Here is a 23431-nt window from a genome sequence, read left to right as displayed (position 1 = left end):
CCCCCAGCGCGTTGTCCCCTGATGCAAAGAGCTCGGGGCTGCGGGGGGGGAGCGGGGCTGGGAGCCAGCACCCGCAGCCGGAGCTGCGGGGGTTTCCATGAGGGTCATCTGGTCCCGGACCCGCAGGCAGGCAGCTCGGGGTGTGGGATGTCGGGAAGGTCCTTGGGGTCCTCACGTGGGGTTCCCTATCCTCGGGATTCCTGACCCCCTGCGGGATGTCCCAGCCCTGGGATGCCCGTACTCATGTGAGGCTCCCCATGCTCAGGGTGCCCGTCCTCACATGGGATCCCCCATCCCCAGGGGGGTCCCCATGTGCTGGCCTCTCCCCACTCACAGACCCCTGGAGCCGGTGCCCTTCTGCAAGGCCTTTTATTCCCATGTCGGACCCCCCCCCTGCTCCGAGGGACCCCGTCACCCCCATCCTGTGCTGGGACCCCAAGGGTGGGCAGGGGGCTCCCTCCAGCCCTGGGACCCCCACGGTCACCCCGGGCAGGGGCTGGGGCCATGGGATGAGGACCCAACACTGAGCGAAGGGTGATGGGGCAGCCGGGGGGGACACGGACCCCCCCCCACGGGTGGGATGTTGGGGTGTGTTGGGCTTTATTCCCTATTTATTTACAGAATTCCCAGCTGGGAGGACAGGGAATCCCGGCAGGAGCAGCAGGACCGGGGCCGGGGCCTCCTGCCTGCGCTGCCAGACCCCTGCCTGCGCTGGAAACCACCCTAGTGTTAATATCATTAATGATAATAGTGAGGATAATGGGAAACGAGGCCGGGGTGGGGCCGGGGCAGCCCCCGGGCCCTGGTCCAGGCACGGATCCGGCCTCGGCACCCGGGAGCTGCGGGTGGGCGGCTCCAGATGTGGAGCTCCTGCACATCTGGGCAGGGAGCGCTGCAGATCCGGGAAGTGTGGGGGGAGCGGGTCCCAGCGGAGCATCCATCCCGCCCCCGAGCAGCCATCCCGCTGGAACAGCCGTCCCAGCTCAGAGCATCCATCCCGTCTTTCCCCCACATCCCTCCTGCCCTGGAGCATCCATTCTGCCCTGGATCCATCCTGCCCCAGAGCACCCCTTCTGACCTGAAGCATCCATCCCACTCCAGAGCACCCTTTCTGCCCTGGAGCATGCATCCATCCCACCTCGGAGCATCCATCCCACCTTCCCTGGAGCACCCTGCCGCTGCCCCCCACTCCCATGGGTCTCCCGGTGTCTTTCTGAGGCTGAATCCAGATCATTTGGGTCATTCCCGGCCCCCCCCCCCCCCCCCCCCGCCCCCCCGGCTCCTCTCTGGCCGAGCCGAGCCGAGCCGAGCCGAGCCGAGCCGCACCGGGGCCGGTGCCAGCCCTGTCCGGGGTCACCGGCTCCGCGGGGCCGTGCTGGGGTGGCCGCAGGGCAGCGGGATGGGGGGGTCCCGCGGCCCCGTGCACCCGGATCCCCATGGAAAACCCCGGAGCGGGGCGGAGGGGCCGCTCTCGGTCCTGTCCGTGCCGCGGCTCCCGTGGGCACGGCTGCGAGGGGCGGGCACGGATCGGGGGGTCCCTGCCCTCCGTGCCCGTGCGCCCCGGCGGGATGAGGGGCTCGGGGCCGCCGCTGCATCCCGGGACCTGCTGTGCTTTAGGAATAGGCCAGGCCCTGGAGCGGCCGCGCGGGCGTGTGGAACTTGTCCGAGTCCTCGAAAGCCGCGTCTGGGAAGCGGGAGGGAGAGGGAATGAGCCGGGAGCCGGGAGGAGACGGGAGCGGGGGGGGACAAGGGCGAGGGCGGCGCGGAGCAGCCACCTCTGCGGGTGCGGGGCACGGGCAGGGTCCGGGCGGCCGGGTCCCCCCTCCGTGGGGCAAAGGGGACCCAGGGGGGTGCGGGCAGGGCCGCACTCACCCTGCAGGCTGCTGGTGCTGGCGCAGGCGGGCGGGGGGGAGCTCTGCGGCCGCACCACCGGCGCGAAGGCGCTTTTCTGCTTGACGGCCGAGATCATGTTCACCGGCGAGAAGGAGAAGACCCCGGTGGGGGTGGAGGCGCTGGTGCCCGACGGGAGGGTGATGGAGGAGGCGCCGAGCGGGGGGCTGGCGGGCACGACTGCGGGGACAGAGCCGCTCAGCGCCGCGCCGGATGGAGGCACAGCCCGGTCACACCGCGGGGACCCGGCTTCGCAGCCCTTGGCTTCGGGGACGTCCCAGGGCTGGTGCTCAGTGGTGGGGACACCCCGGGGCTGGCCCGTGGGGTTGGGGGTACCCCAGGGCTGCCGTGTAGGGATACCCAGGGCTGGTGCGTGGTCCTGGGGAGGCGCTGGGGCTGGCACGTGGTTTTGGGGATGCCCGAGGCTGGTGAATGACGCTGGGGACACCCGGGGCTGGTGCCTGGCACTGGGGACACCCAGGGCTGGTGCCTGGCACTGGGGACACCCAGGGCTTTGGGGACACCCAGGGCTGGTGCATGGCGTTGGGGACACCCAGGGCTGGTGCATGGCACTGGGGACACCCAGGGCTTTGGGGACACCTGGGGCTGGTGCATGGCACTGGGGACACCAGGGCTTTTGGGACACCCGGGGCTGGCACAGTGCTGGGGACACCCGGGGCTGGTGCATGGCATTGGGGACACCCAGGACTTTGGGGACACCCAGGGCTGGTGCATGGTGTTGGGGACACCCAGGGCTTTGGGGACACCCGGGGCTAGCGCATGGCACTGGGGACACCAGGGCTTTGGGGACACCCAGGGCTTTGGGGACACCCAGGGCTGGCGCATGGTGTTGGGGACACCCAGGGCTTTGGGGACACCCAGGGCTGGCGCATGGTGTTGGGGTCACCCCAGGCACACGGCTCTGGGGACACCTGGGGCTGGTGCAGAGCTCGGGGACACCCGGGGCTGTCACACCCCGCCGGGTCCGTGACTCACTGGCGTAGGGCGAGTTGGCGGTGGAGCCGTTGAGGAAGCTGGGGGACCCGGGCACCCCGAGCCCGGCCATGGTGGTGCCGCCGCCGCCGCCGTAGCCGGTGATGCCGCTGCCGCCGCCGTAGCCGCTGTGCTGCGGCGTGGAGCTGGGCCCGTACCCGCGCGGCGAGGCGCTGCCGGGGCTGCGGGAGTAACCTGCGGGCGACAGCGGCCGCGGTGGCACCGGGGGACGACCGGGGGCAGGACCCCCCCCCCCCCCCCTCCTCGGCCCCAGCCTCCCCCCCCCCGCACCTTGCTCCGTGCCCTGCGCGGAGTCGCCGATGCCGCCGGGCAGCTGCGAGCCGAAGGAGCTCACCCCCATGACGCCGGCGGCGGGGCCGTGGGTGCCGGCCAGCGGGGGGACCTGCCCCGCACCGCGGGGGACGCTGTAGAGAGCCTCGGCCACGTCGGCAGCGCGCTTCAGGAGCATGTCCTGGGGGCAGGGACACGGGCACGGGCCGGGGGGGCTGAGAACGGCCCCGCTCGTGTCACCCCCCGGCACCCCCGAGCATCCCCAGGGCACGGGATGGGGGCTGGTGGGGCAGGGGGAGGCGGAGACACCCCCCCCCCCCCATGCTTGTGTCACCTCCTGGGGTACCCGAACAGCCCTGGGTGCGATGGGGCACATGGGAGCGACCCCCCCCCCGGTTTGTGCCCCATTCCAGGGCACCTGAGCACCCCCAGGATACAGGGTGGGTTCTGATGGGGCAGGGGAGGACCAAACCGCCCCCCCCCGCCCCGAGTTTGTGTCATCTCGCAGGAGCATCCTGGGGTGTGATGGGGCACATGGAGACTGAGACCCCACAGCTCAAGGCCCCTTCCAGGGCATCCAAACGTCCTGGGGGACAGGATGGGGGCTGATGAAGCACATGGGGACCAAGACCCCTCAGTTTCTGTCACCTCGTGGGGTACCTGAGTGTTCCTGGGGTGTGATGGGCACATGGGGACCAAGATCCCCCCGTCTCATATCACCTCCCAGGGCATCCCCAGGGCATAGGATGGGGCATGATGGGGCACATGGGGACTGAGACCCCCCGGCTCACGGCACTGGCCGGGAAGGCATTGGAACAAAGGCAGCTTTGGGAGCTGCTGACCCCTTCCCCTGCAGTTGGAGGGCTCGGGGGGGGGGCGGCCCCAGCGCTGACTCAGCGCCTGAGGCATCCTGATGTGAAGCAGATGTGGGGCTCCTGCATCCCTGCTCCTGCACTGCAGGAGGGTGGGATGAGCCGGGAGGGGGGGTCCCGGTACCTGGTTGCTGTGCGGCATTCCATAGAGAGCCTCCACCAGGTCCGCGGCCCGCTTCAGCAGCACCTCCTGGATAGGGAATGGGATGGGGTTTAGGGGGATCCGTGTCCCACTCTCTGCTCCTTGCTCCTTCGGCATGGCGACACCCATGGGTGTCACTGGGCGTGGGATGGGGGGGTCCCTACCTTAGGCAGGCGCTCGGGGTCCCCAGGGTGCCGGGGAATGACCTTCTGCAGCCGCTGGAACCCATAGTCGATGGTGGGCTCATTCAGTGCTATGGGGGGAAAAGGGGTCAGGGCCTGGCCCCACAGCCTTGGCTCCATGGGGAAACAGAGGCACAGACTGCGGGGCGCAGGGGTGAGCCATAGGGAACCCCCTATCCCACATGGATACCCGGATGGAGCCCCTTCCTCACCCACACCCTGCCTGGCAGCGCGCAGCCCCGTTCATGGGGGCCCCAAGGGGGTGGGAGGGTGAAGGAGTGGGATGACACACAGCAGGGCCTGGAGCGGGTGACACAGGACATGGCCCATGGGATAGCACACGGAACACGCGTTGTGGCGCGTGGCATGTGACGCATGGCGCGTGGGACGCGGTCAGCACGGTGGGACCGAGCCCCTGCTGCCCCATGCGTGCTGCCCTGCGCACAGCACACGCGTGCATCGTGCCCTGATCATGCCATTCACATGTGCACGGCGCTGCTCACGCTGCACACGTGTGCATGGCCCCACTCACAGCACACACGTGTGCATGGCCCCACTCACAGCACACACGTGTGCATGGCCCCACTCACAGTGCACATGTGTACAGGGCCCCACTCACAGCACACACGTGTGCAGGGCCCCACTCACACCCTACACGTGTGCAGGGCCCCACTCACACCCTACACGTGTGCAGGGCCCCACTCACAGCACACACGTGTGCAGGGCCCCGCTCACAGCGCACATGTGTGCATGGCCCCGCTCACAGTGCACATGTGTACAGGGCCCCACTCACACCCTACACGTGTGCAGGGCCCCAATCACACCCCACATGTGTACAGGGCCCCACTCACACCCTACACGTGTGCATGGCCCCACTCACACCCCACACGTGCACAGGGCCCTGTTCTTGCTGCCTGCGGTCTCAGCAGTGGGTCACAATAACTGCCCCGATCACCCTGATCCTACCCCCAACCCTGCCCATGGCTCTCCCTGTCACCCCCTGCCCCACAGCCCAACCCCACCTTGCCCCAGACCCTTGCCCCATGCCCACCCCCTTGCCCAAAGCCACCCATTGGGGTCCCCAGCAGGGCAGGGTTGTCCCTGGTCACCATCCTGGGGGTCCGCACCCCCATCCCATGGGTCTGTGCCCCCATCCCCGGCTCTGCCCCACCCCATGGCCCACGGCTCTGCCCCCCCTCACCGGTGTAGACGAAGCGGCCGGGGGCCCCTTTGCAGAACTGCTTGGATTTGTAGGACAGCGTCACCTCCACCACGCCGGGGATGTGCCGCGGGGGGGTCTGCACCCGGATGGCGTGAGGGGTGATGAGCTGGGGGGGACACAGGCCTCAGCGCACTGCGGGGGGGGGGGGCACACCTACTGCACCCCTTGCACAGTGTGAGCACCCCCTGCAGCCCGCACCTCGCTCCACACCAGCATGGTGCCGAACACGACCTGCAGCCCATCGAAGAAGTTGTCCCCGATGACGATGACGGTGGCACCGCCCGTGGTCCAGCCCTCGCTGGGGCTGATGGCTTTGATGCAGGGGGTGGCTGCTTTGGGAGAGAGGGGGCAGAGAGTGAGGGGGGGGGGCACAGTGGTGTGGGGCTGGGGGAGAGCTGGCAGAGACGGGGAGCACGGGGACAGGGAACTGGGACAGATGGGAGGCCATGGACACAGGGACATGGGTGGGGATGGATGGGGGGATGGAGGGATGGATGCATGGATGGATGGATGGATGGATGGATGGATGGATGGATGGATGCATGGATGCATGGATGCATGCATGGATGGATGGATGCATGGATGCATGCATGCATGCATGGATGGATGCATGGATGCATGGATGGATGGATGGATGGATGGATGGATGGATGGATGGTTGGATAGATGGTTGGATGGATGGATGGATGGATGGATGGATGGATGGAGGGATGGGTGGGTGGATAGATGGATGGGTGGAGGGATGGAGGGATGGTTGAAGAGCACACTGGTGAATGGAAGGAGGGAAATCCATGCACAAGGTGGACAGACAGAGAGCAGAGGTCAGATGGGTGCCCAGAGCAGCTGTGGCTGCCCCATCCCTGGCAGTGCTCAAGGCCAGGTTGGACACAGGGGCTTGGAGCAAGCTGCTCCAGTGGAAGGGGTCCCTGCCCGGGGCAGGGGTTGGGGCTGGAGGAGCTTTAAGGTCCCTTCCAACCCAAACCATTCCATGAGGATGCTATGAAATGGCAGAGAGGGACACACAGACAAGTGGCGGATGCAGGATGGAGCAGTGGATGGACAGAGCCCAACAAGGGCAGGACACCCGGGACAGAGGGATGGGTACAGCGGGGGTGGGCAGATGGGCAAGGCACGGGTACGGGGCTGGGTGCCCTCTGTTCCCCCCCACGGGTGCAGGGCACGGCAGAGGTGGGCGCGCGCTCACCTTCGGAGGGGTCGAGGCGCCGCGCGCGCCGGCCGTGCTTGGAGTTGTTGTGCACAAACATGTTCTCAGACACGGCCAGGACGTGCCCGTCCACGTTCACCGTCGTCGACACCACCACCTGCGGCACCGGGCACCGGCTCAGGGAGCCCCCGTGCTCCCTGCCCGGCACCGCAGGGCCTGGGTGCGGGGACAGGGTGCAGCATCCCATGGCTGCGGCCTCATCCCCTGCTCACCTCCAGGGTCCCCCGGTGCCCTCAAGCAGCCCAGGGCCAGCACTGGTGCCCTCCGGACCCCCCCATGCCTTGGTGGTGACGTGTGTGCACATACGTGCTCTGTGGCTGCATGTGTGTGCATCCGTGTGCGTGTGCCAAGGGCTGTGTGTGCACATGTGTGTGTGTGTGCATCCATGTGTGTGTGCCAAGGGCTGTGTGTGCACATGTGTGTGTGTGCATCCGTGTGCGTGTGCCAAGGGCTGTGTGTGCACATGTGTGTGTGTGTGCATCCATGTGCATGTGCCAAGGGCTGTGTGTGCACATGTGTGTGTGTGTGCATCCATGTGCGTGTGTCAAGGGCTGTGTGTGCACATGTGTGTGTGTGCATCCGTGTGTGTGTGCATCCATGTGCATGTGTCAAGGGCTGTGTATGCACATGTGTGTGTGTGCATCTGTGTGCGTGTACCAAGGGCTGTGTATGCATCCATGTGTGTGTGCCGAGGGCTGTCTGTGCACATGTATGTGTGTGAGCATCCATGTGCGTGTGCCAAGGGTTGTGTGTGCACACACACAACTCACGCATGTGAGTGCATGAGCACTTGTACACATCCATGTGCGTGTGCCAAGGGCTGTGTGTGCACATGTATGTGTGTGCATCAGTGTGCGTGTGCCAAGGGCTGTGTGTGCACATGTGTGTGTGTGTGTGCATCCATGTGCGTGTGCCAAGGGCTGTGTGTGCACATGTATGTGTGTGCATCAGTGTGCGTGTACCAAGGGTTGTGTGTGCGCATGTGTGTGTGTGCATCCATGTGTGTGTGCCAAGGGCTGTCTGTGCACATGTATGTGTGTGAGCATCCATGTGCGTGTGCCAAGGGTTGTGTGTGCACACACACAACTCACGCATGTGAGTGCATGAGCACTTGTACACATCCATGTGCGTGTGCCAAGGGCTGTGTGTGCACATGTATGTGTGTGCATCAGTGTGCGTGTACCAAGGGTTGTGTGTGCGCATGTGTGTGTGTGTGTGCATCCATGTGTGTGTGCCAAGGGCTGTGTGTGCACACACACAACTCACGTATGTGAGTGCATGAGCACTTGCATACATCCATGTGCGTGTGCCAAGGGCTGTGTGTGCACACGTGTGTGTGTGTGCATCCATGTGCGTGTGTCAAGGGCTGTGTGTGCACATGTGTGTGTGTGCATCCGTGTGTGTGTGCATCCATGTGCATGTGCCAAGGGCTGTGTGTGCACACGTGTGTGTGCGTGCATCCATGTGCGTGTGCCAGGGGGTAGGCGCAGGGGCCCTGCCCCGCGCACGGGTACATACATGTACATGTGCCTGCCCCCCAGCCACACAGCCCCCCCCCCCTCCAGCAGCATCCCATGGGCCGGGGCACCCCAAACCCCCCCTCCAGCCCCTGGCCCCCCGCGCCCCCCCCGTCCCCCGTCCCCGTCCCCGTCCCCCCCCCCCGCCCCGGCCTTGGCTGCGCTCCCGGCGCCGCCGCCGCGATGCAAATTGGCTGGGTCGTTAATCACGGAAATGTCACAATTACCATAGCGCTACGAGAGGGCCCTGATGAAGCGCCTGCGCGGGGGGGGCCGCCGGACCCCCCCTCCGCGCCCCGCCGCAGCCAGCTGCGGAGCCCGGCGCTGCCGGAGCCGGGGCACCGGGGGGGGGCAGAGGGGAGGAGGCTCGGTGGGAAGGGGCTCAGGGGGATCGGGGCTTACAAAGGGGCCCCCGGGGCGCTGGGGCTGCAAGGGGAGCTTGCGAAGGGGACGGAGGGGACCTGGGGTTTGCAAAGGGGGGGGGGGGTGGTCCAGAAGTGGGGTTTGTAATGGGAGAAACTGGGGTTTGCAAAGGGAATGGGGGGAAATGGGGTTTGCAAAGGGGGGTCCAGGGGGATGGGGTTTGTAAAGGGAGAAATTGGGGTTTGCAAAGGGAATGGGGGGAAATGGGGTTTGCAAAGGGGGGTCCAGGGGGATGGGGTTTGTAAAGGGAGAAATTGGGGTTTGCAAAGGGAATGGGGGGAAATGGGGTTTGCAAAGGGGGGTCCAGAAGTGGGGTTTGTAAAGGGAGAAATTGGGGTTTGCAAAGGGAAGGAGGGGAATTGGGGTTTGCAAAAGGGCTTAGGGGGGATTTGGGTTTGTAAAGGGAGAAATTGGGGTTTGCAAAGGGAATGGGGGGAAATGGGGTTTGCAAAGGGGGGTCCAGGGAGATGGGGTTTGTAATGGGAGAAATTGGGGTTTGCAAAGGGAAGGAGGGGAATCGGGGTTTGCAAAGGGGTTTGTAAAGAGGTTCAAGAGGGATTGGGCTTTGCAAAGGGAATGAGGAGAATCGGGGTTTGCAAAGGGGTTCCAGATGGATTGGGGTTTATAAAGGGAGAAATTGGGGTTTGCAAAGGAGTTGAAGGGGAATTGAGGTTTGCAAAGAGGAAACTGTAAAGGGGATGAGAGGAATTGGGGTTTGCAAAGGGGTTCCAAGGGGGATTAGGGTTTACAAAGGGAGAAATTGGGGTTTGCAAAGGGAATGAGGGGAACTGGGGTTTGTAAAGGGGTCCCAGGGGAGCTGGGGTTTGAAAAGAGGAGTCTGCAAAGGGAATGGGGGGAATCGGGGCTTGCAAAGGGGCTTAGGGGGATTTGGGTCTGTAAAGGGACCAAGCGGGATCGGGGTTTGTAAAGAGGAGTTTGCCAAGGGGTGTGAAGGGGACGGGGGATTGCAAAGGGGACGGGAGAAGCTGAGGATGGCAAAGGGGCTTGAAGGGAATCGGGGTTTGCGAAGGGAATGAGGGAATTGGGCTTTGGAAATGGGGTTCGAGAGGAATCGGGGCTGGCAAAGGGGTCCAGGAGGGACTGGGGTTTGCAAAGGGGTCCGGGGGCATCAGGGTTTGTAAAGAGAGAAGGGGAGGAGGGGAACGGGGGCTGGCAGAGAAGCTGCAGAGGGATCCAGGTTTGCAAAGGGGTCAAGGGGGACCGGGTGCGCCCTGAGAGCCCCCCCCCCTCCTGCGGCCCCGGTGTGGGGCAGGGGCTGGGGCTCCCCACCTGGAAGCGCCGCATGTCCCGGGGGTTGCCCGCGTTCTTCAGGCAGTTCTGGTTGCACTTGAGGAAAAACTTGAGGAAAAACCTGGGAGGGAGGGGAAGAACCGAGCGGTTGGTGCTGGAAAACCGCGGGGATCCCAGGGAGCCCGCGACGTGTTCCCAGTGTGCCTGTCCCCATCCCAGCATCCCATCCCGCTGCATCCCAGCATCCTACCCTGCTGCATCCCAGTGTCCCATCCCGCTGCATCCCAGCATCCTACCCTGCTGCATCCCAGTGTCCCATCCTGCTGCATCCCAGCATCCTACCCTGCTGCATCCCAGTGTCCCATCCTGCTGCATCCCAGCATCCTACCCTGCTGCATCCCAGTGTCCCATCCCGCTGCATCCCAGCATCCTACCCTGCTGCATCCCAGTGTCCCATCCCGCACCATCCCAGCATCCTACTCTGCTGCATCCCAGTGTCCCATCCCGCACCATCCCAGCATCCTGCCCTGCTGCATCCCAGTGTCCCATCCTGCTGCATCCCAGCATCCTACCCTGCTGCATCCCAGTGTCCCATCCTGCTGCATCCCAGCATCCTACCCTGCTGCATCCCAGTGTCCCATCCTGCTGCATCCCAGCATCCTACCCTGCTGCATCCCAGTGTCCCATCCTGCTGCATCCCAGCATCCTACCCTGCTGCATCCCAGTGTCCCATCCTGCTGCATCCCAGCATCCTACCCTGCTGCATCCCAGTGTCCCATCCTGCTGCATCCCAGCATCCTACCCTGCTGCATTCCAGTGTCCCATCCTGCTGCATCCCAGCATCCTACCCTGCTGCATCCCAGTGTCCCATCCTGCTGCATCCCAGCATCCTACCCTGCTGCATCCCAGTGTCCCATCCTGCTGCATCCCAGCATCCTACCCTGCTGCATCCCAGTGTCCCATCCTGCTGCATCCCAGCATCCCATCCTGCTGCATCCCAGTGTCCCATCCTGCTGCATCCCAGCATCCTACCTTGCTGCATCCCAGTGTCCCATCCTGCTGCATCCCAGCATCCTACCTTGCTGCATCCCAGTGTCCCATCCTGCTGCATCCCAGCATCCTACCCTGCTGTATCCCCATCCCGCACCATCCCAGCATCCCATCCTTCCACATTCCAGCATCCCATCCTGTTCCCGTCTCAGTGCACCATTCTGCCCATCCTAGCATCTCATCCCAGAGTCCCATCCTGTCCTTATTCTTTTGTGCCATCCTACCCTTATCCCACTGTGCCATCCTGCCCCATTCCAGTGTCCCATCCTGCTGTACACCAGCGTCCCATCCTCTCCCCATCTCAGCATCCCATCCTGCCACATCCCAGCTTCCCACCCTATCCCAGTCCCACTGTCCCCATCCCATTGTGCCATCCTGTCCCCACCACAGTGACCCATCCTGCCCCATTCCAGCATCACATCCTGTCCACATTCCAGCATCACATCCTGTCCCCATCCCAGTACGACATCCTGCTGCATCCCAGTGTGCCAGCTTGTACCCATCCCACTGTGCCATCCTACCCCATCCCACCATTGCATGCTGCATCCCAACATGAGTCCCTATCCCAGCAACTCATCCTGTTGCACCCATAAACGGCCACTGTCAAATCCTATCCACACCCCAGCATCTCATCCTGTCTTTATCCCACTGTTCCGTCCTGCCACATCCCAGCATCCCATCCTGTCCCCATGCCAGCGTGAGATCTTGCCACATCCCAGTGTGCCAGCCTGCCCGCATCCCACTGTCCATCCTGACGCATCCCATCCTGTCCTGTCCCAGCATCCCATCCTGTCCTGTCCCAGCATCCCATCCTGTCCCATCCCATCATCCCATCCTGTCCTGTCCCAGCATCCCATCCTGTCCCATCCCAGCATCCCATCCTGTCCCGTCCCCGCATCCCATCCTGTCCCATCCCAGCATCCCATCCTGTCCTGTCCCAGCATCCCATCCTGTCCCATCCCAGCATCCCATCCTGTCCCGTCCCAGCATCCCATCCTGTCCTGTCCCCGCATCCCATCCTGTCCCGTCCCCGCATCCCATCCTGTCCCCATCCCCGGGGTACCCCAAGCCCTCCATCCCCATCCCTCAGGCTGCACCCCTGCAGACATTGGGATCCCCATCCCCTGTCCCACTGGGGTCTATTGGGGTCCCCATCCCGTATCCCCTGGGGGCTCCTGCCCGTGGCCAGCCCTGGGCTATGGGAAGGGGCCCCAACCCCAGCGCTTCCCTTGGGACCTGCTTTTCCCAGGCAGGAGCAGGAAGAGGGGGGACCCCCCCGTGCCCCCCCATCACCCACCCCTGGCAGGTGGTAATCAGGGGAAAGGAAGGAGCTGGAAAACAGCAGGAAAACACCCCCCCACCAGGAGATTGACAGGGCCCTGTGCCCCCCCCGGCCCCCCCCAGCCCCGGGCCTGGCTCTGAGCTCCTGGAGGGGAGGGGGGGGGCTGATCCTGAACCCCAGGTTGGCCTCGTCCCCCCCCCCTCCCAGCCAGAGCCTTGCATATGGGCCCGGGAGTTAAAAATACAGGCAGGGCGCATGCATTAGCATCCCTAATGCGCAGCATTCCCATTTAACATGCAAATTCCCGGCGCTGCTCCCGAACACCTTCTGTTCCGAGCGCATACATTTGAATTCGCAATTAGAATAATCTTGTATAATTAATGAAAAGCGTCAATTTTAGCTCCTAAGTAATTTGATTAACATGTTGATAGGGCACTTATCTGCCTCTCTAAACCAGTGGGGCCGGGCGTCGAGCTGGGGGAGTGGGAATGGGGGGGGGACAACGGGGGGGGGGGGGAGAGTGGGCGGCGGGCGGGGGGACCCTGTGTAACACCCCCCCCCCGAGGGCACGGGGACACTGGGGAACCCCCTCCTGCCTGACCCCAGCATGGATGGGGATGGCACCAGCCCTTGGGGGATGCTTGCTATGGGGGGGTCACCCAGGGCTGCAGCACCCAGCAATGGGGTCAGCCCCGGGCTCCATAGGGGGTCCCAAAAGCACCCCCGGGGTACCCGCGGGATGAGGTGGATGAAGGGATGGGGGGACACGGATGTGGCTGAGGGGACAATGGACGCCGTCATTGCCTGGACCACGGCGGCTGCATCCCATGGGCAAGCAGGAGATCCAAGGGCCGTGATGCCCACATCTGGCCAGCGCACAGCTGGGTCTCCCCCATCCTACTGCCCCCCCTGCACAGCCGGATGGGGGTCAGGGACCTGCCGGGGGTCTGCGCCCCCCCCCCCCCCTTGTGCCCAGGGACCCACCAGCACCCTGGGGGCTGGGAGCAGGGGGAAGGTCCTCACAGGACCCCCAGGAACAAGGGAGCCACCAGGGGAGTGAGAAGGGAGCCCCTCAGCGGGCGGCCCCATCCTGCCCGCTGTGTCCCTGCAGGGCTCCATCAGCTCAGGGACCGGGGGGTCCCTGAAGCCCTCAGCACCCTTCAGGAGACCGGGGTCACCAGGGAGGTGCCACCGTGCCAGGGCATGCACGGGACGGGGGACAGGGGGACAGAGGTCTTGTGCTGAGGAGGGGAGGAACAGGTCGAGGGCTGGTGAGAGGGGTGGAGAGGGAGGGAGAGGGTAAAGGAGGGAGGAAGGAACGGAGAGGTGAAGGGAGGGAGGGGGGGATAAGAACGGAGGATGAATGGAAGGAGAGATGGATGGACGGAAGGATGGACGGATGTGGATGGATGGGTGGATGGAAGGACGGACAGACAGACGGATGGATGGACGGAGGGAGGGATGGATGGATGATAGAGGGATGGATGGATGGGTGATGGATGGATGGATGGATGGGTGGATGGATGGATGGGTGGATGGATGGATGGATGGATGGGTGGAGGATGGATGGATGGATGATGGATGGAGGGATGGATGGATGGAGGGATGGATGATGGGGGGATGGACGGATGATGGGTGGAGGATGGAGGGATGGATGGATGGGTGGATAGATGATGGATGGATGTACAGAGGGATGGATGGATGGATGGATGATGGATGGATGGATGGATGGGTGGAGGATGGATGATGGAGGGAGGGATGGACGGATGGATGGATGATAGAGGGATGGATGGATGGATGGATGGATGGATGGATGGATGATGGATGGATGGATGGATGGATGGATGATGGATGGATGGATGGATGGATGGATGGATGGATGATGGATGGATGGATGGATGGATGGATGGGTGGATGGATGGATAGATGGGTGGATGGATGGATGGATGGATGGATGGATGATGGATGGATGGATGGATGGATGATGGATGGATGGATGATGGATGGGTGGATGGACCAATGGAGCTGAGGTGTGTGCGCTCTGTCCATGGCCAGCAGAGGGTCAGGGCTGCAGACAGACACGGTCCAGCACTGCCTGTGCCGGGCTCTCTGCTCCCATCTGCCCTGGCCAGGAGGACGAGAGGTCCCTCACCACGGGACACGTGCCCGGACGTGCCATGGGGACACCGAACACCGGGGAGTCCCAACAGCACCGGGGAGTCCCAACAGCACCGGGGTGTCCCCAACAGCACCGGGGAGTCCCTGAGCACCCCGGGTGTCCCCGGCACTGCAGTGACACACACCGGGGGCACCGGGCACTGCAGCAGCGACACGGGGGCCACCGGACACCGTCCTGACACCCCCCCCCCCCCGCTGCTCTCCAGGCTCATTAGCGCTAACGAGGCCACTCTGACACCCGGTGCCAGCCCTGGGGACCCCCCCTCCAGAGATCCCCCCCCCCCCCAGCCCCACTGGGGCTCATGGGGCCCCCCGGTACCTGTCGATGATGACTGGGTCTGAGGGGGTCTCGTTGCGGTTCCCGCAGCTCTTCTTGTCACAGCAGCGGCTGGGGAGGGGGCACAGGGTGAGGGGGCGCGGTGGGGCCCGGGGCCAGCCCCACACCCCCAAAAGCCTTTGGGAACCCCTCCAGAGCCCCATTGCCCACCCTTGGACCCCCCAGCATCACCCAGAGCTGCGCGGGACGGGGTGGGGGGGCAGAGGGGAGGGGGGGGGGTACCCTCACATCCCCCCCACCATAGGCTCGGGGTGCAGCCCAGCCCTGGAGGTGCTCGGGGAGCCCGGGGAGGGGGGGGGCTCTGAAGCGGGGTGCCCCGGCCCCCCCCCCCCTTAACACGGCTCCGGAGCTCCATTAGCGCCGGCCCCGAGCGCTGCTTGCCGCAAACACGGAGCGGGGCTGGTAAACAAGAGCGGTGCTAATGGGGCACCGGGGACAGCGCTGCCACCGGGGGCAGGCGGGGGGCAGCAGGAGGGGACAGGCAGGGGGAAAGGCAGGGGGACAGACGGGGGCAGACAGGGAGGCAGGCAGAGGGGGCAGGCAGGGGGCAGGAGGAGGGGGCAGGCAGGGGGGCAGGAGGAGGGGGAAGGCAGAGGGGGCAGGAAGGAGGGGAAGGAGGAGGGGGCAGGCGGGGGGCAGGCAGTGGGGCAGGCAGGGGGCAGGCAGGGGGGCAGGAGGAGGGGGCAGGCAGTGGGGCAGGCAGGGGGGCAGGCAGGGGGCAGGCAGGGGGCAGGCAGTGGGGCAGGCAGGGGGCAGGCATAGGGGGCAGGCAGTGGGGCAGGCAGGGGGGCAGGCAGGGGGCAGGCAGTGGGGCAGGCAGGGGGCAGGCAGGGGGGCAGGAGGAGGGGGCAGGCAGTGGGGCAGGCAGGGGGGCAGGCAGGGGGCAGACAGGGAGGCAGGCAGAGGGGGCAGGCAGTGGGGCAGGCAGTGGGGCAGGCAGGGGGGCAGGCAGGGGGGCAGGCAGGGGGCAGGCAGTGGGGCAGGCAGGGGGGCAGGCAGGGGGGCAGGCAGGGGGCAGGCAGTGGGGCAGGCAGGGGGGCAGGCACTGCACGCCACCACCCTGCACTGCACCCTGGTGCTGCCAGACCCCATGGGACCCGCACGGTGGGACCCGCGCTATGGTAGCCCCGGTACCTGCACATGATCTCGTGCGTGAGGAGGACCCGGCACATCTCTGGGTTCTTGTCCTGCCCCTCGTAGATGATGGCCTGGGGAGGGCAAAGGGCGCGCAGGGGGGGGCCACCATCTCCGGCCCCTTGTCCCTGTCCCCCGCGCATGGCCCCTGCCACCGCACCCCCATCCCGGGGGCCCTCCCCCGGTCACTGCAGTGGGGCTGCGGGACCCCGAAGGCCACAGGGTGCAGCCGTGCAGCCCCCGTGCACACGTGGACCCGTGCGTGCCCAGCTCTACACGCCCATGGACGTGGACATGAACTCGTGCGTGCCTTCACACTGGGGCACAAGCGCGTGCCTGCCTGGCACATACGTGTGCAGATGTGCCTGTGCTGCCCATGCACGTCCAGATGTGCCTGCCTGGCACACGCGTGTGCAGATGTGCCTGTGCTGCCCATGCACGTCCAGATGTGCCTGCCTGGCACACGCGTGTGCAGATGTGCCTGCACTGCCCATGCACGTCCAGATGTGCCTGCCTGGCACACGCGTGTGCAGATGTGCCTGCGCTGCCCATGCACGTCCAGATGTGCCTGCCTGGCACACGCGTGTGCAGATGTGCCTGCGCTGCCCATGCACGTCCAGATGTGCCTGCCTGGCACACGCGTGTGCAGATGACCCCTTTGGCACACCCCGTGTGCACACGCGTGCGCCAGGCACCAGCCCCGCGCCGTTACCTGCTTGGACATGGAGTCGATGAGGCGCACGTAGAGGTCCTGCTCGGTGCGGAGCCCTGAGGTGATGGGGGGATCACAGCCCTGGTTGTACCCCTCTGTGTCCCCATATCTCAATGTCCCCATAAACCCATGTCCCCGTGTCCCCATGTCCCTGTGTCCCTATGTCCCCATATCCCCATGTCCCCATGTCCCCATATCCCCGTGTCCCTATGTCCCCATATCCCCATATCCCCGTGTCCCCATATCCCCGTGTCCTTATGTCCCTATGTCCCCATATCCCCATGTCCCCATGTCCCCATGTCCCTGTGTCCCCATGTCCCTGTGTCCCCTTGTCCCCATGTCCCCATGTCCCCATATCCCCATATCCCTGTGTCCCCATGACCCTCATGTCCCCATATCCCTGTGTCCCCATATCCCCATATCCCTGTGTCCCCATGACCCTCATGTCCCATATCCCCATATCCCTGTGTCCCCATGTCCCCATGCCCCCATATCCCCGTGTCCCCACGCCCCCGTGCCCCTCTCCCACGTGCCCCTCGCCCACCGTTGCTGTAGAGCAGCTGCAGCCGGTAGTGGATCCCGTTGTTGGTTTTCTCCCCGTTCTGCTCCTGGGGGGATAACGGTTGGATGGATGGATGGGGGGGGGCGCATCCCGGTCCCCTCCCGGTGCCCCCCTTCGCCAGCCCCAGGGCCGGAGCCGCGCGGGCCGCTCATGTGTGCGATGAGCGGGGGGGGGGGGTCTCAGCCCCGCCGGGGGGCCGGGGCTCACCCGCTCCTTCTCCACGAAGTCGATGAAGGAGGTGCGCTCGATCTCCACGGGCTGCCCCTGCCGGTCGTACATGGCCAGCACGAAGTGGAAGAAGTTCGATTTCCGCAGGTTCGACGGCGGCTGCTTCTCGAAGTGCGCCCGGGCCAGGCCCACCCCGCTGCGGAGCATGGGGGGGGGGGGGGGGGGTGTGAGATGGGGGGGGGGACGACACCCCAGCACCGCCGCCCCGGCACCCGCAGCACCCCTGCCCCATCGCCAGCGCTGGGCTCGGTGGGAGCCGCTGACCCCCGGGGGTGGGGACACGGGGAGCACCCGCAGCCCCAACGCCCCACGGCCGGGTTAGCCCCGTGCCCCACTGAAGCCAGCCCCGGCCCCGGGGAGGAGACGGTCCCCAGGGCTGTCCCCTCGGGTCCCCAGTGCCATCCCCCCCTGTCCCCATTGCCATCCCCCCCTGTCCCCAATGCCATCCCCCCTGTCCCCAATGCCATCCCCCCCTGTCCCCAATGCCATCCCCCCCTGTCCCCAATGCCATCCCCCCTGTCCCCAATGCCATCCCCTCTTGTCCCCAATACCATCCCCTCCTGTCCCCAATGACATCCCCTCCTGTCCCCAATACCATCCCCCCCTGTCCCCAATACCATCCCCTCCTGTCCCCAGTGCCATCCCCCCCTGTCCCCATTGCCATCCCCCCTGTCCCCAATGCCATCCCCTCTGGTCCCCAATGCCATCCCCTCCTGTCCCCAGGGCTGTCCCCTCCTGTCCCCAGGGCCATCCCCTCTGGTCCCCAACGCCATCCCCTCTGGTCATCAGGGCCATCCCCTCCTGCCCCGGTGCCATCCTCTCCTGTCCCCAATGCCATCCCCTCTGGTCCCCAGGGCTGTCCCCTCGGGTCCCCGGTGCCATCCCGTCCTGTCCCTGGTCCTGTCCCGAGCACAGGCAGAGCTGGGGGGCAGCTGATGCTGCTCAGGAGCTGCTGATGTTGGTGGCGTGACCCCCCCCATTCTAACCCCCCCCAAGCTGTGCTGAGGCCCCTCCAGCCACCCCATACACACACACGTATAGGTCATGTGGAGGTCTATGTGAGCACACGCAGCGCTGTGCACCCCCATGTCCCCATGCGGGGGGTCAGCAGCGAGCCCCTGGGGTTGCCATCCCGAGCCCCCCAAACCCAAGCCCCGTGCCCCCCCCCCCCCAGGGCCACCGCTGCCTGTCCTGCACGGCCACCGCGGTGACGGAGCAGCGCCAGCACAGGGGATGCTGCCTCCTGCATCCTCACCCCGGTCACCCCATCCCCGGCCTGGGCCTGGCCGGTGGTGGCAGCAGCAAGGGGGGGTCCATGAGGGGATGGAGCCAAATAACCCCACGGCTGCGGAAAGTTCCCCTTTTCCTGATGGAAACGGGATGGGGATGGGGATGGGGGATCCCATCCCTTGGGCACTCGCTGGGGTCAGCGCCTCTTGCCATGGATCCAGCCCTATGTGCACGGGCACATCGGGACAGGGGGGGAGCTTTGGGTCCCCCCAAACAGACCTGGGGGGGGGGGGTGGTCAAGCTGCTGGGGATGGTTCCCATGGGTACCCAGTGTGGGGCAGGACCCCTCAGCACCCCCATATCCCACCCCCGGCCATGGAGGGATGTGGCCATCGCCTAATGGGTGGCTTGGGAATGGAGCCAGCTATGGGGGTCCTTTGCTCCAGCATGGCTGAACCCCCCCCCTCCGCCCCCCCCCGTATCGCTCCTCCCAGCGCCGCCCCCATGGGGCACCCCTGGATGCAGAGGACCTCAGGCACCTTCACCCCCTGTAACGATGCCCCTTGGGCTCCAGTGACCCCCCCAGCATCACTGCGGGCCCCAGCGTGAAGCTGGGACCCCTCCGGGGACCCCCGTGTGCGATGGGGGCCGGGAGCTCATTAAATCCATCACTGGGGAGCCACGACGGTCCCCAGCCACAAACACGGGGCCGGAGCCCATGGGTGTCCCTGGTGTCGTCCCCCCCCCCGCCCAGCGAGGGGACCCTCACGCCGTAAGGGCTGCAAGGGATGGAGACCCCCATTCCTGCTCCCATCCCTGCTCCCTGCCGTGCTGCGGGGGGAGGCGATGCCTGATGGCAGCATCCCCGCTCCCGGTGCTCCGTGCTGAGCCCGTTGCCATTAATTATTAACAGCAATCAGAGCACTTCCCAGCACACGGCTCTGCCAGGAAAGCAGCGGCTTCCCTTGGCCCGGCCATCAGCCACTGCACCCCAAAACAGGGGGGGGGGAAGAGGGACCCCCGCATAGGGTCACCCTATGGGTGCACCGGGACACGCTGCAGCCCATGGATGCAGCTGCGGTGGCCATGGGACCATATAGGAATGGGGGTGTCTGTGGGTGATGTTGGGGGGGGGTGTGTGTGTATGACCCCCCACCCCAATGGGGGTCCAAGGGGGGGCAGGTGAAGGGAGGCTGGGTCTGGAGGTGATGAACACCCCACACGCGTGTCTGCGTGCGTGTCATGGCTGGCCCGTGGGGCACAACCAAGCTCATGGGTACCGTGGTGGGATGGGGGGGACAGGAGGGGATTGGGGGGCACCAGCGGCTTGTGGGGACAGGGGGTCTGTGAGCCCCATCCTCACGCACTGGGCATAGGGCACCACCGGAGCGGCTGCTGCGGTCCCAGCCCTGGGTCCCCCCCATTGCTGGTTCTGGGGGGCAGATTTCACCCCTGTTCTCATACTTGGGGCACAGAGAAGTCCCTGGGGTTGTGGGACCCTCGGTCCAGCGGCTGCAGGGGGGGCCCAGGTCGGGATGTGGGTGCCCTCCCCCCCCGTGATTGATGGGGGCCGGGGGGGTTGCAGCAGGTTTTGAGCATCACAGAGCTGTTGGGGGGGGGGAAGCCAGGGAGCCCCCAGGGCTTCAAACCCCCCTTAACAGCCCCCTGAACTCCACAGAGGGGGGACAGTGGGAGATGGGGTGGTGGGGACAGGGCTGAGGTGTCCCCCAGCTGCAGCCAGAGCCCTTCGGGCACAGGGTGGGGAGAAAACAGGGGAATGGGGTGCATGGAGCACCCCGAGAGGGCAGGGATGGGGTGCACGGAGCCCTGAGCATCCCGAGAGGGCAGGGATGGGGTGCACGGAGCCCTGAGCACCCCGAGAGGGGCAGGGATGGGGTGCACGGAGCCCTGAGCACCCCGAGAGGGCAGGGATGGGGTGCACGGAGCCCTGAGCACCCCGAGAGGGCAGGGATGGGGTGCACGGAGCCCTGAGCATCCCGAGAGGGCAGGGATGGGGTGCACGGAGCCCTGAGCACCCCGAGAGGGCAGGGATGGGGTGCACGGAGCCCTGAGCACCCCGAGAGGGCAGGGATGGGGTGCACGGAGCCCTGAGCACCCCGAGAGGGGCAGGGATGGGGTGCACGGAGCCCTGGGCACCCCGAGAGGGGCAGGGATGGGGTGCACAAACCTCTCGCAGCTCCTGCCCTGCTGCCAGCACCCACCGGCTCTCCCAACACAGGACACCAGGCCCAGGGTGGCTCAGGATGCCCCAGGCACCCATGGGTGCTGATGTCTGCGGAGTCCTGCGGTAACCAGGGCACGCAGGTATCCCCGAGGCCCAGGGAGTCAGGGCTTGGGTGGTGCCCCGAGCACCCCATGGGGATGAGGCATCCGGGGTGTCCAAGGGGTCCAGGGATCCAGGTGCTGTGGGGTGCCCAGGGTACCCACCATTCCCAGCTGCCCACTGCACCCACGATGCCTGCAGAGCCGGTGATACCCAGGATGCTCAAAGTGCCCAGGGTGTCCATGGAGCCCCTGGTACCCGGGATGCTCATGGTACCCGGGATGCTCACAGTGCCCGGGATGCCTGCAATGCCCGGTGCCTGTGGTACTTGGGATGCTGACAACACTTGGGATACCTGCAGTGCTTGGGATGCCCATGGAGCCCGGGATGCCCACGGAGCTCGGGGTACCTGCGGTGCCCAGGATACTCACAGAGCCCAGGACCACCGTGGAGCACAGAACAAGCCCGGTACCTGCGATGCCCACTGCAGCCAGAATGACCACAGAGCTTGGGGTGCCCGCAGCACCCGGTGTGCTTGCAGAGCCTGTGATGCCCGCGGAGCCCTGCGTACCCCCAGCACCCAAGATGCCCACTGCATCTGGGACACCCGCAGAGCTTGGAATGCCCGTGGAGTCGGGGATGTCCACAGTGCTGGGGATGCCCACAGAGCCCAGCATACCCACAGCACCTGAAGTGCCCCCTGCGCCCGGGGTGCCCATGGAACCTGGGATGCCCACAGAGCCTGGGATGCCCGCAGAGCCCGGGGTGCCCTCAGTCCCAGGGGTGCTCACAGAGCCTGGGTTATGCTCACGGAGCCCAGCGGACCCCCAGCACTCAAGATGCCCACTGCATCCAGGATACCCACAGAGCCCAGGGATGCCTGCAGTGCCCGGGATGCCCGTGGAGCCCAGGATGCTCGCAAAGCCCGGGATGCCCATGGAGCCTGGGATGCCCGCAGAGCCCGGGGTGCCCGCGGAGCCGCTTACCTCTGTGCCGCCGTGCTGGCGTCCAGGATGCCGGTGCCCTGCAGCCAGCGGACCGAGGGCAGCCCGGCCGTGAGGGGCTCTTCCTTCATGGGCAGCCCCCCCCGGGGCAGCGCCTCCTGCACGGAGAACATGGCAGGGGCTCAGCGCCAGACCCCCGACTTCCCTGCCCCGGGCCGGGAGCGGAGCTCAGAGCCGGGCAGGTGCCGAGGGCCGCCGGGGAAGCGGCATCGGCGGCGGGGGGGGGGGCGGCCGGGAGGGAGAGGGAGGAGGAGGAGGAGGGTGGGGGGGGCAGGCGGGAGGCGGAGGCAGGGCCGGAGAAGTTGGAGACGAAGGAGACCAGGAGCCAAGTGCGGGGACCGGGAGGGGAAAGGGAGGGGGGCGGCGGGAGGGAGGGATGGGGAAGGCAGGGGAGGAGTGGAGGGAGGGATGGAGGAAGGCTTAGGGGAGCGGAGGGAGGGATGGAGGGAGGCTGCGAGGGCTGGAGGGAGGGATGGAGGGAGCAGAGGGGGAGTGGAAGGAGGGATAGAGGGAGGGATGGAGGGAGGTAGAGGAGGACTGGAGGGAGGGATGGAGGAAGGCTTAAAGGGCTGGAGGGAGGGATGCAGGGAGGCTGCGAGCGCCGGGGGGAGCAGAGGAGGAGCGGAGGGAGGGATGCAGGGGGGCGCGGAGGGAGGCATGGAGCGGGGAGGAGGCCGTCGAGGCCCGCGGGCGGGGGCAGGCGCGGTTCGTTACCGGGCGGGCGGCGGCGGCGGCGGGCGCGGCGCGGGACGGCGGCGGCAGCGGCAGCGGCAGCGGCAGCAGCAGCAGGAGGGGCCCGGGGGGCGGCAGGGGCCCGGGGGCACCGGAGGGCCCGGGGGAGCCGCCTCCCCGCCGCCGGCCCGAGCCCCGGCCCCGCCGCGCCGCCGCGGCCACCAGCACCATCAGCACCAGCACCCGCCGCCGCGGCCCCCCCCCGGCCGCCGCCGCCGCCGCCGCCGCCGCCGCCGCCGCCCCGCCGGCCCGGGCCATGCCGCCGCCGCCGCCTCCCCGGGGAGGCAGGGCCGGAGCCGCCGGGGGAGGCGGGGGCCGCGGCCGGGCAGGCTGACATCATTCCGGGGAGGAGCGGTCGCTCCCCGCCCCGGCGGAGGGGCTCCGCGGCCAGCGCCGCGCCGGGCACCGGGCGGCCCCCGGGGGCAGCGGGGAGGGGGGGGGGGGGGGGGCTGCGGTGCCTCCCCCCGGGACACCCCGGAGAGACCCCGGAGTGACCCCAGGGCATCCGGTCGGGGTGCCCCAGAGTGACCTCACTGCATCCCCTGGGGCACCGGGAGGACACCCCGGAGAACCCCGTTGTGTGGCCGGGGGTACCCCGGAGTGACCCCACTGAATCCCCGGAGACACCCGGGGGGAGCCCGGGGAGATCCCGCTGCATCCCCCCGAGACACTGCAGAGGGACCCCGGGGT

At 66.5% G+C, this 23431-nt stretch overlaps 1 protein-coding gene across 4 annotated transcripts; it reads right to left on the bottom strand.

Moving 5' to 3' along the window:
* Positions 1-350: 350 nt before the first annotated feature.
* Positions 351-22999, bottom strand: EBF4 (EBF family member 4). 4 transcript variants are annotated; one of them, XM_065662919.1, is made up of 17 exons: positions 22724-22999; positions 21992-22107; positions 17471-17627; positions 17246-17309; positions 16702-16757; positions 15990-16063; positions 14838-14906; positions 10048-10129; positions 6797-6914; positions 5791-5924; positions 5572-5698; positions 4353-4441; positions 4171-4236; positions 3175-3355; positions 2887-3078; positions 1873-2070; positions 1521-1684 (listed from the first exon to the last, which is right to left on the bottom strand). In XM_065662919.1, the coding sequence occupies exons 1-17, from the start codon at positions 22997-22999 to the stop codon at positions 1614-1616; spliced, it is 2070 nt and encodes a 689-aa protein (XP_065518991.1). In that variant the 3' UTR covers positions 1521-1613. The 4 variants fall into 4 exon arrangements, with proteins under 4 accessions (XP_065518976.1, XP_065518983.1, XP_065518991.1 ...); XM_065662904.1 differs by lacking the exon at positions 22724-22999 and having other exon boundaries at positions 351-1684; positions 3175-3389; positions 21992-22122; XM_065662911.1 differs by lacking the exon at positions 22724-22999 and having other exon boundaries at positions 351-1684; positions 3175-3389; positions 5791-5921; positions 21992-22122.
* Positions 23000-23431: the final 432 nt, after the last annotated feature.

The sequence above is a fragment of the Lathamus discolor genome, chromosome 1, assembly GCF_037157495.1.
Source record: "Lathamus discolor isolate bLatDis1 chromosome 1, bLatDis1.hap1, whole genome shotgun sequence".
In the NCBI taxonomy this organism is placed as follows: Eukaryota; Metazoa; Chordata; class Aves; order Psittaciformes; family Psittacidae; genus Lathamus; species Lathamus discolor.
The sequence above is the reverse complement of the archived record's forward strand: the minus strand, read 5'-3'. Positions and strand labels throughout refer to the sequence as shown.